Raw genomic sequence first — 14,677 nt, 5'->3', positions numbered from 1 at the left:
TCTAAACTTTTTATCAGTGAAGTAAAACAAGGAAACATTCAGGTTCTGAGCCACTAACACTTTTTTCCTAATTTACATGTTCTGTTGTATTCTCCTTCATAAATGACTTGTCTTTTGAAAAGGGCTCTACAAATAATAAGTGCTTTTATGGAAAAAGCAGATGGCTTTTAACAGCATGTTTGTTTGAAGGCAGCAAGCATAACGAAAATAAAAGAAAATGAACTAAACAGGCTGGCGAGGCTATGTCTACAAAGATGTACCTAATTTTAATATTATCAGAGTGTGTGGGCGGAGTGGGGGGCATAAAGCTTTTAGTTACAAGCTGCGGTGTGGATAACTGGAATACTTGAGCTTACTAATAGACATAATATATGAAATGATAGAATATTTCATATATATCATATCAAGTTAATTTAGGACCCCGAATTTTGTACAAATTTTGTGTAGTTGTGTTTAATTTTTAGAATTAGTGCTATCTAAACGGCAAAAAAAGAGAGAAAAAGAATTAGTTGAGGAACTTAATTGCGCCATTTAAAGACGAGGCAGGCCAATAATCAAGCACACATACAACAGCACAACAGTAATCTGAGGAGGGCGTGGCCGGGTGAGTCAAGACCATGTGACTCCCCTTACGTCATGGGAAGGGCTTTTCCGGGTGTTTAGTTGGACACTGAACTCTTGACAGGCAAACAAACGTAGCTCTTCTTTTACACTTTTCACCTTATTTTTGCCGAAATGAATCGCATATTTGGCAAAGGAAAAGCTAATGGTCCGCCACCGAACCTGACGGACTGCATCGGAAGCGTAAGTATGAGGCGGAAATAACTTTTCGGAAGGATCTTTAAACGAAGTAAACAAAGACAGTTAGCTAAGTGTTAGCCAAGTTTCTGGGGACCAAACAGGCCACGGGTTCACATATTTAATTGGAGATATAATTTTCGGAAATATACATTATTTTCTAGATTAATCGTATGTTATTTTTTTATGTTTTTAATGTCTCGTAGACTTAAAACCTAACGCCTTGAGTTGACAGTGTCAGTTGGTAAATAAGGTTCTCAAAGCAAACAATCAGTTCTCAGTGTGGGTAATGGGTCATCATTGTGTAACGTTGGGCAGGAATTTGAGCCAGTTGACTGTGATTGAGCTCAAACCATGTTGTTCTCCGAGTAAAACAAAGAGAATAAGCAGACATGAACCAGTTAAACTGGTTGTCAGACGTGTTTAACGATGATGAGTTTTAGCGCCCACCGCAGAAAAATTACCACGGCTGTGATAGAAAAATATTTTGTTTTTAATTTACTGTAGCATAAAATACATTTACAGTGTCCACCAAATGGCCTGAAATAACAGGAAAATTCTTAGTTTCTGATAAGATGAGATAAAATAGATCCCAAGGGAAATCCCTAGTGCCTTTTTAGATGCTCGGTACAATGAGAAAAAGCATTCTCACACAAAAAAAAAATTATGATCGGCTGCTGGAAAGATAAGACACAGGTGAGAACAACAGCAAAATGTCTACAGGACAGTATAAATGTCAGTATGATTAGTAAATAGGCAGAAAGTGGTGTTTTAAATAATATTTTTAATGCTATAGGGAATTGTAGCATGTGACAATGGAGAATAAACTACAAATGATACTGTATTAATAATAATAATAATTGTCCCATCTGGTAAAGAGTCGATGGGTTAGGAAGTGTTGCTGTGCATGTGTATATTTTTCATGCATCACATGAGGGAGGAGTTGTACTGTCTAATAGCCACAGGTAGAAAGGAACTTCCTGTAGTCCTCAGGCCTGCACCTTGTGGCAGTGAGTCATTTGACTCGTGTGCTGTGGTGACTAATCAAGAGGGTCATGCTTGGATGGATTGTCCAAGATGCTGAGGAGTTGAACCAGCCTTCTCGATCAATTTGTTCAATCTGTTGCCATCAACTGCCTTCACCCAGCTGCCCCAGCACACTGTCGCATACAAGACCACTATTGCAACCACGGAGGTATAAAACATAGGCAGCATAGTCTGTAGATGCCCTTCAACATCTGTAGGACCATTTAGTGGCCTATTCTGAACCAGGAAAAACCCTGAATTCATTACTGTGTTCTTCTTTAAAAAGAGCTCCAATAATAATATGGTCCTACTGTCAAAGATCAACTAAAATTGATGTCATGTTTCTACTTTCAGGTGGATTCTCGGGCGGAGTCCATTGATAAGAAAATCGCCAGACTAGATGCTGAACTTGTGAAGTACAAAGATCAGATGAAAAAGATGAGAGATGGGCCTTCAAAGGTGAGTCTTGTTGTCCGGTTGTACTGTAAGACAAAGAGGCTGGTGTCTCTTAAAAACTTTCAAGATCAAAATAAACCTCTCTAAAATAATTCCAACAGTTTGTGAGGGGGTTTTCCACAAGTTTGTCCTTTTTCTCCCCCACTAGAACATGGTCAAGCAAAAGGCAATGAGAGTGCTAAAGCAGAAGAGAATGTGAGTACTTTTACTTCCTAAAGAAAGGGTAAGTTATTTAAGCTGCTGCCTTGATTGCTCTCATAACTTTATTTCTTCACGGCTCCAAGGTATGAAGGCCAGAGAGACAATCTTATGCAGCAGTCGTTCAACATGGAGCAAACAAACTACGCGATCCAAAACCTGAAAGACACTAAAACTACAGTAAGAGAACAGGAACTGGACCAGATCTTAGTTACAGAAGAAAATACTTTGCGTGCTAACATGTTTTGTTTTTTTTCTTTTAGGTTGATGCCATGAAAGTTGGCCTCAAAGACATGAAGAAGGCTTACAAGAATGTGAAGATTGATAAAATTGAGGTATGCTTTCAGGTTATTTTAACAGCAGTTAATGTAGCTACTTGGCTGTTAGTTAATAATTAACTAATTAATTATTATTATTGAAATTCAGTTACCAGTCTTAGGTGCTAACTCTTTAACCCTTGAAGGTTTGCTGATAGAACAAAACGAGTCGCTGTGCATCACAAATTAGTGAGGGTGGTCTCTGCCTGTGCAGCTACATCCAGATAAACCCAGAAACTATTGTATTGGTTGTCAAATACACATGTTAGATAAGTCCTGTAAAGGAAAGATCCTTAATGGTGATTGGCCAGCAGGGATTAATAACAGCCCAGATTAAATATGAGCAGAGTGTGCAGGTTATCAAATTACCAAAGATGCTGCTGACACAAATGTAATGCTTCAAACTTTTTTTTTAAATATTCAGGATCTCCAAGACCAGCTGGAGGACATGATGGAGGATGCCAACGAGATCCAGGAAGCGATGAGCAGGAGCTATGGCACACCTGACATCGACGAGGACGACTTGGAAGCAGGTCAGGAAAACACAAATATGCCTGGATTTCACATATACAGCATTAAAAAAGAAAACATTACAGTGTACAAAGCTGCAGCAGTTCTGGTCAAGACTTATCTTTGCAGCATATGTGACCAGTGTGTGGATTTCATAAAAAAGGCTTCTAGTTTTTCCACTGACATCCCTGTGCACACACAGGACTTTTTTAAGGATTCACGTGTGTAGACAGTTTAAACACAGATCTAAAGTGATAGAGCTCCTGATCTTTAAATGCTGTTCTGTCCACAGAGCTGGACGCTCTGGGAGACGAGCTGCTGATGGATGACGACAGCTCCTACCTCGATGAGGCCTCATCTGCTCCTTCCATCCCAGAGGGCCTGCCCGGCGACAAGTCAAACAGGGTACTGATCACAAGATTTTTACAGTTTCCTGTGAAATTTCTATTTAGTTTATAGCTTCTTGGTTTGTTATGCTTTCATTATTCATGGGAATTCCTTCTTTTTCTTTCAGGATGGTGTCCTGGTAGACGAGTTTGGCCTTCCTCAGATCCCAGCTTCGTAAAGGAAAATACATCATCCTAGTTTTACATGTATCATAGCCCTTTTTTTCTATTTATCCAACTGACACTCCTGGCCGAAAAAGGCAGCAATAAAAACCAAAGCATCTTGTGTCCAATGAATGGTAGAAACTGTAAGGTAAAAATCGGGCGTCTTTAATTCAAGGTTGTGCTTATGACTCTTTATAACTAAGCTTGTGATTGCTGGAATTAGGTTTCTATTATCTTTGTACAGTTTTTGCGGCACCCTGTTGCAAAAAACAAAATAAATTATATTTTTCAAACAATACTCATCCTTGTGTGATATAGAAATCATTCCATCAAGTCATTTTTTTGTACAAAAGACAGTTTATTGTCCAGTTAAATTTGTGCATGTGCAGGTGATAACTTAAAACACATTAACTTGGCAATTACTGTTAGCAAAAATAAATATGGAGTTTTTCCTTTTTAAAAGCCCTGAAGTTCCAACCACAGCGAAACTGTTTCTCGGTCACCAGCTGAGCCTGTAGGTGTGAGGGAAGATCTTTTGGTGTAGATACTCCACCATGCTGGTCTTGCTTTGCAGCTTTTCAAACTCAAAGTAAGGAATCTAGAAAGAAAAACACAAATTCGGCTATTTCGTTTGAATTTTAGGATTTACTGATCTACACAAATCTAAGAACTGTTGAGGATCTAACCTGAACAACTTCATATCCCAGAAGGCGCAGATGCCGCTGCTTGATGGCCTCTTTTCCAAGAAGCTGCCTCAAGTTTGACGTGAACCTCTTTTGTCCATCAATACACAGAGCGATCCTGCAACGTCACCATACAGCTCTCAAATACGAGCTTTACTTTCACTGCTTTGACATCGAAAACATGAAACTGGTTTACCTTTTGTATACGTCATCAGTTTGGCTGGCAGGCAGCACATATCCCTCTTCATCAAGTTTTATTTCAACATCTGCAACAAGAAAAGAACGAAGCCTTCAGTAGATAAGCTACAGGAAACATTTATGAAGTAAACCACTGGTGCAGACCAGCGTGTGTGCGTTACCGAGTGTGTAGCAGTATGGCGTCAGAACTTTCGATCCAAAGTATGAACGATCCCCGAGCAAATCCACCAATCCAGTTTTCACAGAGTTGTACAGATGTGGATCCACTGGTGTCTCCAGAGAGCGTCCAGACATGAGGAAAGACTTGACGCGGTATTTTGGAAGGAGTTTGGGACCCTGATTAAAGAAAAACAAAGGTTGACACAGGAAAGTCTTCATATAGCCTGCTATGACGTGTGACTTACAGATTTTCATTTATTTGAAAACAAAACACTGAGCAGTATAAATGTTATTAGTATTCACTTCTTTTTGTTTACCTTTACGTGTGTTTTCTATCCATTTGAAATGAGAAAAACACAATAAAAACACATCCTGTTTTTATAAAAGCTCACAGAACGTGTATACATTTGTTAGTTTGTGTTTTTGGATCTCAAAAAATGAAAACTAGATAAAAGACCGGAATTGGAGGTTGGTAAGTCAAATTTAAATAAAATACAACTGAACACTGTAGAAACAATAAAGTGACCCTAGATAAGTAAATTGATAAATAATTTGCTCCTAATGCCACATAACTAAAATGCACTGAAGCTCACACACCGATGATGAGTTAAGCATGTGGGTGTGTATTCAGGTTTTGCATTGTTCCTGTGTCATTCAGCTTTCCAAGTGTCTAACCCTCACATTGTTCTAAATACTTTACCTCATAGAAGGGACACTCCAACTTCACAGTCATGTAGAGCTGAGTCAGTTGTGCCAGAGCAGCCCGGTCAATTCCCATGCTTTGCTCTACAGGACAAAAACACACAGCAGGAAATGACGTCAGCAATATTTTGTTAAATCATGCACTCATGACACAGCATGTGTTGGCATTACGATTTACCTTGCAGCTGCTGGAGGAAGTAACTGCTGAAAACTTTGGAGACAAAATTAACAGGGAACCTCTCCACCAGGGTGCAGGCATGGAGCAGGTTGAGCAGCGTTCGAGGCTGGAAGTGTGAGAAACGCATGTGTAGGATAGTTTCTACTTTCCCGAACACCTGGCCCGCATTGGGTGGGAGGTATCCCAGCTTCCCAAAAGCCATGATCTGCCTAGCCACCTGGCTGGTGCTGTAGTCATCTGCTCGGTACACAAAGCTCTCAGCGATGGCATCAAAGACGGGCGGGGAAAGGATGTTCCTGCGTCCAAAGAACTGCATCACTTTAGTAATTGTCTCTGGGTGGGAGGTGAAGGCCACTGTAGGAACATATTTCTCCATCGCCCCCATAAAGTAATGATCACTGTGACCAAAGTGCATTAGTGCCCCAAGTACATGGGTGAGCTCCTCATCGGTGAAGTGAGGCACATGCCGCACAGCCTGCTTACACAGATTGATCACAAGAGGCATGGCCTGCATCTGATTCAGGGTTACGAGAGCGCCGAGCACCCCGCTGACAGCAGCAGGATCCATACGGGAAGTAACAGTCACAGCGTGGCTGTGCATGGCATTCAGGAGGTCCCTGTATTTTCCATCTACACCCACACCACCTTGCAGAAGTCTATAAACAGCAACAAGGTCTGCTAGGCTCCAATTGGAAAGCTCCTGCCTCTGGATTTGCTCCATCAACTGCTCCAACATCACACTGCCTGGACCCTCTATGGCCAGCATCGCCTGCCCCAGAGTACACAGTTCCCCTATGGTCATCTCCCCCCTGTCAAGCCTTGCCTGGCTCTCAGACATGAGCCTTACCATCAGTGTGCTCCAGGGATCCAAGTAAAGCCGTGTGCAAGCCAAGAGAGCCGAAACCAGTCCAGCATTAGTCAACCGTCCAGAGTCCTGCTCCAGCTGGAAGCACAGGGCCCTGATAGTGGCCTCCTCCAACACAGTGGGGTTGGTCAGAGCACCACCCTCCTGCTCCAAGTCGGCCACACGGTGAAGGGCTGCTGCGGCCATGGTGTCAGACATGATTTTCACTGAGCGCAGCAGTCTGAAAACCTGCCTGGAGGAGGAGCAGGTCTCTAGACGGTGCAGGAAACTTTGCTCCTCTATAGCTGTGGGTCGGTGCAGCTGGGTCAGACAAAACCGCGGGACCGAATCTCTGTGGATTCCCACTGAGCTGCTGGTGATGAATGCAGGCTCCCTGACGATGGTGGTCAGACTCCTCGTCACGCTGTCCTGTAGTAGCTTCCGGCAGCCCCATATCCTGATACACCGGCCGGCTGATGTACACAGGCAAGTTACACATAAGACCTGGCTGCTGGTACTCAGAGGCCTGACGGATCCAGCAGGATAACATCGGATCCTGAACGGAATCCTCTGAATCAGCTTCAGAGCCATGACCCTGGTCCGGGACTCACCGGTCCCAGCTGAGCTAAAACGAAATAAAAACACAAAATTATTAAGGCTATTTTTAAATAAGTGAGAGAACAAAAAAAAAAACACCAAGAGTCAGAGACTCCTTCCAAACGTTTTCCTGTTTAAAATGAGCAGTTCATGGGTGGCTTTTTCAAAGACGCTAGACTGGTATGCAAATAATTCAAGGCAAAGATAACATCTGTTATTTTTGGCCATTGACAATATTATCCTTGCGTAAATGCCACCTTACTTACAAAATTTAAATATATATATTGATAGAAAACTAAAATGTCTCTGGTATTCACCAAAATGTTTTAAATACAGGAAAACGTCTGTCTTAGTTTTTTTTAGCGAACCAACCTTGAAGGTTGCTGTTAGCTAACGTTAGCATAGGTGCTAGCCTCATGTGTAACCTAGCAGAGCCGCACTGCTCTTTGTACTAACTTTTCATAGGGCTGACACTTCGGAAATATAAATAAAAACAAAAATGTGACGACAGTAAACTGAAAAAGTTCGTACCTGGACCTTCCAACAGCGGAAAAGGGTAAAATAACCGCTGACACCGGAGATGCTACCAAACGTGACTCCGTAAGGAGCACGAGGCGTTCAAGGCACCCTCAAAGTCTGTTCTTCTTAATTTCACACGCGTCTTGATGTTCCAAATCAAGAAGTAATTCTTAAATTAGCATATAACAAGAGAATTGCTGTAGATTAGCATAGCTCTTCACACATCTGAAATTCGTGGTGTAGAAAAAGATATATATTTCTTTCTTTTATTATTAAATTTGTATGAAACCCCTAAAGGGAGCATACGAAAGAAGCAGTGTCTGAAATCCATACTTTCACTGTAACCTTCACTTCTCTTAGTCTCTTCGCAATAAATGTTCATTTCCGATAACTCGTTTTAATAGTTTTCTGACCTTCATAGGTTTTGTATGTCGAATAATCGAGGCATCATTGAAGGCAGCGTCATGTGGTTTGAACCTTCCACTCAGACACTAGAGGGCGACATTATCACTGCACAAGCCTATTCAAAATAACGTTTTGAGTTTGCGGCCGGTCGTCATAGCTTAACCCTCCTGTTATGTTGGTTTCCAGGAACACCAATTATGCTCCTGGGTTAATTTGACCCGGGACAAATGTACTCATCCAAAAGTGTCAGAAATACTGCCATTGATTATTTTACAATTTAGATTTTTTATTTTCGTTTTCTGTAGTGATGCAGATGACATCTCTTCTGTTCTGGGTCAATCTGACCCGCAACATAACAGGAGGGTTAAGTGGTCTTTCTGCGCCAAAAATAATTTTGTATTTTAACCTGCCATTTAAAGCATGGACTGTCATTTAAAGAGGGCGCAGCTGTAAAGTGCAGACTGATTTAGCGTCATCGCTCAAACAAGATTTTGGGAAATGAACACTGTAAATGTAGTTCTGCCAAAAACCAAAGAAAATTTAGTTCCAGGATGGATTTAAGCCCGTCCTCATCTGGTAGGTTAGCATCCTTTTGTATATGTTTCATAGATAAGCATTTTTATTATACTAGATCACTCCCTGATATGAAGCAGACAGCATGCAGGTATGTACTGAGCAGTTTTCCTTTCATTTTTATAAAGGTCAGATTTTACTGTTTGCACTGGACTTTGCACAAACATCACCTAGTGCTAGCCTGCACATGCTGATTGAATTGGATCGGAGGAAGAGCAGGCTTGTAGAGACTTGACAAAAATCCCAATGGGGGGGGGGGGGGGGGGGGGGGGGGGAATCTGTTGCTTAAGAATTTTGTTTCACCCGAGGCAATAAAATAAAGACAAAATAATGCAACACTTATTTCAGTTGTCATTTATGGAAGGGAAACAGCAAAATACAACTTGATAGAGGGCTTTTATTTAAAAAGTTTATATTAGAAAATGTAAAAACTCAGCTAAACCCAATCACATGAATTGCAAAGATGCATTTCCTTAGAGCTTTCCAAGTGCTGCCACTTCACATCTTTACATGACAAAACAACACTATTCAGATTTTTCTTCTAAGATGTGTAAATTTGGCAATACTGGAAGTTCACAGCAAACCGTGTTGATAGTTATTGCTTTGGTTTGTTTAAAATAGGGTTTAAACTGGAGTTGAGACATGCAGCATGGTGATCTAGCTGACGACAGAGAGGTGGAGGGCACAGAGAGAACGCTGGTGTAGCTCCTTAATCGTCCTTATCCTTGGCTCCGTGCTTTAGGATGCGTGTGAACTCCACATAGTTGAAATTATTCTTCTTGTCAATAGGGGCCTCCCTGAAGAGCTCATCCACCTCCTCATCTGTAAACCGGTCACCCATTGTTGTGAGCAGCTCTCTGAGGTAATCTTCCTGGATGAAACCTGAAGTGGATAATGGTCAAAATCAGATAAGAAACTGCAACAGTTCCCTCTTCAAATTAAAAAAAGCAAAAACAAAAAACCCCATGAGACTGTGGGTCACCAACAGGAAGTTACCTGTCCCCTCCTCATCAAAGCAAGCAAATGCATTCCTGATCACATCCTCGGGGTCTGTGCCATTGAGCTTCTCTCCAAACATGGTGAGGAACATGGTGAAGTTGATGGGCCCAGGAGCTTCATTCATCATGGCCTCCAGGTAGTCCTCATTGGGATTTTTGCCTGTGTAGATAAACATATGTGATGCAAACTGAATTCAGAGGAGACTTTTCTATTTTCAAACAACTTCTTATCCTAATAGGAACAAAACTAAATTGGGCAAACATCTTACTGCCTTCAATGTTCTCTGTACCGAGAGCCCTGTGTTTATTTCTCTATAAAGCAACTTCAGCCAGCTAATCCCAGCTTCAAACCATTATTATTTTCATTGTGCTTCCTATCAAAGAAGCAGAGTGAAGCCTTTTAAGTGTAGGGTTTCTGCCGGACAAGTTATAAGACCAAGAGTAAAAGAGTAATAAGTTGTAACATTTGCCTGGGTCTTTTGCTTAGCAGTTCTAACCCTTTCACAGCTTACTGAATGTGTTAAAATAAAAAGGTATATTAAACAGCAGCTGTACTTCTCGTCCTAAAGCCAAGCTTAAAATTACCAGCTGTTTTCAGACATTAGTCTGGGTAGGCGGCTCCGTTTAGGAGCTTGAAATACATGGGTGGAAACCCTGCATAGCAGTAGCATTGGCAGGAACAGGTCACACAGCAGTTACTGCACCATTTTCTTCTAATGAACCAGTATAGATCTATGAAGAGCACCTTTTCTCTACTCATAAACCTGAAAGGCTCAAATGATAGAGGCAATCATTTTTATTAACAGCTAAAAGCAAATTTAAATACGTGTGCCTGTAGAACCAGTTTAAGCACAGCTAACATCAGTACACACCCAAATGAATACGAACAGAGCATGAATGGCATACATTTGACCTCCTTAAGACGTCTGAGAATTTTACTCACCCAGCGAGGCAAGCATGTCGTGGAGGTCCTCTTTGTCGACAAACCCATCTCGGTTCTGGTCGATCATGTTGAAGGCCTCCTTAAACTCCTGAATCTGGGACTGGTCAAACATGGCGAAGACATTGGAAGTGGCGCGCTGAGGGCGCTTCTTCGTGGTCTTTCCCTTAGCCCTTTTGCTAGACATTGTGAATGTTTTGTTTCTGTGGAAATTAACAGACATCAGGTTACACATCTTTTTGAATTACAGCTCCATTTGATTAACTACTGAGAAACAAACTGGAAACTGATTTAGGTTGGGTTGATTTCTACATCTGATAAGACTAAACTAAAAGACTTTTCATTTGATTGAAAAGACTTCAAGAATTCCAATCAGGATGCAATGTTATAGGGATGAATGCCAACTTATTCCCCATTTACAGGAAACAGCATCATTTGCCAAGGCACAATGTGGAAGAAAACACCACAAGACAGACAAAAGTTGGCAGCACAATTCAGCATTTAGATCAAAGTAGATGATGCCATTATTCAAAATAAGAGTTTGTCAGTCACATCCACACATGAGTAGCAGGGTAATATAATTCTCTGGCAGCGAATCCCCTGTGAGGTGTCCCTCACTGAGCTATAAATGGAAATGTTCCTCATCTTTCTAGGTTGATCAGCTCACTGCTTTCAAAGAGGGTAGGAAAACTACCGATGTGAGGACAGATGCCCTTATCAGGCAAAGTCTTGAATAAAGAGTTGAACTGTCCCCACGTTAACATCTTTATGTTGACAGACACTTTGGGTTTTGCTGCTCTGCGCTCATGGAAAATGGATTCAACCAGCTCAGGCAGCAAGTATTATCTCGCTATGCATGTGATGCCCTGTAAAAACAGTGATGTGGGCTGATATTATCTGAAACACTGACAAGTGCAACAAAAAAAGGAAAGAAAATATGAGCAACGTCTTACCCTATAACTTATTAAATAAAAAAAATAGAATAAAATGACAAATGTTATGCCTACTGAGAATGAATCTGAAAAGCTGACTGAAGACAGCTGGTGATTGTTGGTTAACCGTGTCGACTGACTAACAACTAAAGCTGATTTACGCATATATCATATTTACGCGTTTTTAATTAAATGTTCTCTTCTCCCCAGCGGTCATACAAATGCACAATTGACATTAATTAACTTCGAATAAGCCAAAAAAGTTAAACACGATATTTATATGATTTAAAAAGCTGACCGTACCTGCACACTCTTCTGGTTTGCGGCCTGTATTAACCAACATCATAATTTATATGAAATACCCAACAGTCACTGGCGATAACCCAATTCACAAACACATTTTCAACTCACGAAGCTAACCGCGGGATTTACTAGCTGGAAATATTTCTTTACTTGCGACCAATTTCGTAACAGAGCCATTAGCTACGCGGCTAACTGTTAGCCGTGTTTTCAAGGCTACCAACGAGTGAGCAACACATTACGTTTTCTTTTAAGATATGAAGTTTTAGCAGCGGGATTAAATCCGTGTTTTGTATATATCAGAGTGTGTTTAATGCAACTAAATAGCTCTTTAAAATAAGATATAAACACAGACTTACCTGACAACTTCCAGAAAACCGTCAGCTAGCCCTGTGCCGTTCTTTTTCTCAACCACCGCCCTTCACTTCCTCATAATATTGCTGGGTTCCGTACAGAACACCAGACCAAACCAATGAAGAACTATGGGGGTGCCGGTCAAGAATGAAGCCATTATTTCTCATTTGGAATTAATTGCATGTTTCAGTCTAATTGTAATTCTTAAATAACTTGTCTAAAACTCCGTTTGAAAACATATCTAAATAATTCTAGCATTATTAGCAATAAAATACAAAATAATTTTTAACACTTCCCTCTTTGGAGTAATTGTAACGTCCACTCTCTGCCTGCATTGACTTTCAAGGATATGTCCTTTTAAGGAAATAGCGACATACATCCTCCCTGCGATGAGCAATTAAGGAAAGGTGTGTAGTTTCAATGATCCCCGTGGGAGGATGGAATTTTTTAAATTCCATATTTTATTTATTCTAACGTTTCTCTTATTTTCTAAACTATTCAACACATAAATTTATCTTTAATGTATTTTTTAAACACGTTTCTAACAGCTGATTTCATTCATTCCTTTAATGGAAAAACAGAAATTTAGTCATATTTGGGTCATATTTGGGTCATCCTCATAACTAAACTACGTTGACACTGATCATTTGTTATTTATGATTCTCCTTTGTTGCATTATCATTGGGCTTTTAATGTTGTTTACGTGTTATTTATTGTTGAAGAATATGTTATGATGTCTTCCTGGGAACGTCCTCGTTGAAGATTTGAATAGGTAAATCGAACAGGAAAAGATAATGAAATATTGAAGGAAGTCAAATACTAAACCATAACAAAATGAAGAAATGTTGACATAGAGGATAATTATAGTCCGACTTGTCCGACGATGGGTCAGACAACAGTTGGTACCACAGTCATTGCTGTAAACAGAGGATTACTGCTGCAGGGCTTCAAAAGCAACACGTGGAACTATTGACTCACAGTTAAAACAGGCCACGTCTGCCTTTGTTGTCCACCTGTCATATCACTTTCAGTGTTAGGGAAACAGCTTCACACTGGAAAAAGTTTTACTCGCAGCAAAGCCAGAGGAAGAAGCCTAGTTTAAAGCTTCAAACATACAAAGAGGTGAAGCATATGGTTGTGTGCTGCCTCATGAACGCATTGCCCAGGCATGCCCGAAAAGGGGAATGTGGCTCATTGAGTGGGTCCGGTTACAGAAGATAAGTAACAGTAAAATCATTTTTTTCGTTGTATGCCACACTTAATTTGTGATTTTAGTAGTTAAACTATTTTTGTTTACAAAATAATTATCTAAAAAAAAAAAGCTACAACAAATTTAAACTGTGCATGGTTCACTTACCTTTAGCACTGCACTTTCAAAGCTGATAACAAAATGAGTGTCATGACTCATGAATATTTATATATTTTACAATAACCAGACTTTTACAATTATACATATAGATACCAAACTGTTAGTTTCTACTCCTCCTCTGTGTTTAGGAGAGACACAACCGAGCCACTCGAAATGAAAAGAGAAAATTAATGTTGGAAAATATTTTACGATTGTATTTTAAGTTTTGCATTTATTTATTTATTTTTACTTAGAATTGCAGTACTGCATTGACCCACTAGAGGCTGCTACTTACACATGAAACTTCTCATGCATATTTAAACACTTCTTGAGATATTTACTTACCTTTCTTAGAGTGTCACTTCGTGTGAACTGAATATGTTCATATCTCCGAACTTTATATAGCTTCAAAGCATTGATGCAGCACAAACACAGAAGATAAAAATAGCCTCAACAGATCCCCTGATATCCATACAGTGGGAATTTCCTGGACAGCTAAACTCAGTTCATTGCTGTGAACTGTCTTTCTGTTCAAATCTTAGTGAGTCAGAGTAATATTGTGGTTAAGCAAATCATTTCTGTTTTTGAAGTGGGAACCCCACCAGTGGCGTGTCTAGAAAATTTTTGTTGGGGGGGCCAGGTAGGGGCACAGATTTGGAGAAGGGTGGCAGATTTAATTGGCAGATAATGTTTTAAAAAAAAAATTCTACCAACCCTTAACCATAATTCAATAATCCTATAAACCTAATAACCAAATGCACTTTTAACTCTTATTAGAATGAGATTTTAACCACTACGGTGCAAAGTTTTTAGATGCTGCGTTGATAAAGTACAAGAGATACAATCAGTGCTTTGTCAGTGCTTACTCAGCATTCAAGGACAGCAATATTTGCATAGTATTTTTACTGACATGTAGTGCACATATGTTTTGGGCAAAAACATTTTTGAAAATTAAAATACGAACATTTGTAACAAACAATTGACAAATTAGCCAATGCCAATGCAAAACTTTATCTGCCTGTTAAAAAAAGAAGATAATCTTCTCACAAACTGGTGTTTGATTTTGAAACAGGAAAAAAGTGGGGAAACAA

General features: G+C 40.1%; 3 protein-coding genes across 5 annotated transcripts; 1 reads left to right on the top strand and 2 right to left on the bottom strand.

Annotated features, from left to right (window-relative positions):
* The first annotated feature begins 607 nt into the window (after positions 1-607).
* Positions 608-4,154, top strand: chmp5b (charged multivesicular body protein 5b). The gene is made up of 8 exons (XM_026179843.2): positions 608-804; positions 2,179-2,283; positions 2,429-2,475; positions 2,565-2,658; positions 2,742-2,813; positions 3,220-3,328; positions 3,598-3,710; positions 3,820-4,154. Exons 1-8 carry the CDS (start codon positions 736-738, stop codon positions 3,868-3,870), a joined length of 660 nt encoding a protein of 219 aa, XP_026035628.1. The 5' UTR covers positions 608-735; the 3' UTR covers positions 3,871-4,154.
* Positions 4,155-4,193: 39 nt separating this feature from the next.
* On the bottom strand, positions 4,194-7,884 carry fastkd3 (FAST kinase domains 3). Of its 3 annotated transcripts, none has more exons than XM_026179840.2 (7): positions 7,749-7,884; positions 5,777-7,245; positions 5,597-5,682; positions 4,899-5,073; positions 4,736-4,805; positions 4,543-4,657; positions 4,194-4,454 (listed from the first exon to the last, which is right to left on the bottom strand). In XM_026179840.2, exons 2-7 carry the CDS (start codon positions 7,209-7,211, stop codon positions 4,356-4,358), a joined length of 1,980 nt encoding a protein of 659 aa, XP_026035625.2. In that variant the 5' UTR covers positions 7,212-7,245; positions 7,749-7,884; the 3' UTR covers positions 4,194-4,355. The 3 variants fall into 3 exon arrangements, with proteins under 3 accessions (XP_026035625.2, XP_026035627.2, XP_080162203.1); XM_026179842.2 differs by having other exon boundaries at positions 5,777-7,240; positions 7,749-7,857; XM_080306077.1 differs by lacking the exon at positions 7,749-7,884 and having other exon boundaries at positions 5,777-7,344.
* Positions 7,885-9,053: 1,169 nt separating this feature from the next.
* Positions 9,054-12,569, bottom strand: myl12.1 (myosin, light chain 12, genome duplicate 1). The gene is made up of 4 exons (XM_026179844.2): positions 12,244-12,569; positions 10,656-10,855; positions 9,711-9,872; positions 9,054-9,596 (listed from the first exon to the last, which is right to left on the bottom strand). The coding sequence occupies exons 2-4, from the start codon at positions 10,837-10,839 to the stop codon at positions 9,424-9,426; spliced, it is 519 nt and encodes a 172-aa protein (XP_026035629.1). The 5' UTR covers positions 10,840-10,855; positions 12,244-12,569; the 3' UTR covers positions 9,054-9,423.
* Positions 12,570-14,677: the final 2,108 nt, after the last annotated feature.

Source organism: Astatotilapia calliptera, chromosome 9 (genome assembly GCF_964374335.1).
Source record: "Astatotilapia calliptera chromosome 9, fAstCal68.1, whole genome shotgun sequence".
NCBI classification, from domain to species: domain Eukaryota; kingdom Metazoa; phylum Chordata; class Actinopteri; order Cichliformes; family Cichlidae; genus Astatotilapia; species Astatotilapia calliptera.
Note: the sequence above shows the minus strand (reverse complement) of the source record. Positions and strands in the feature narration are given on the sequence as shown.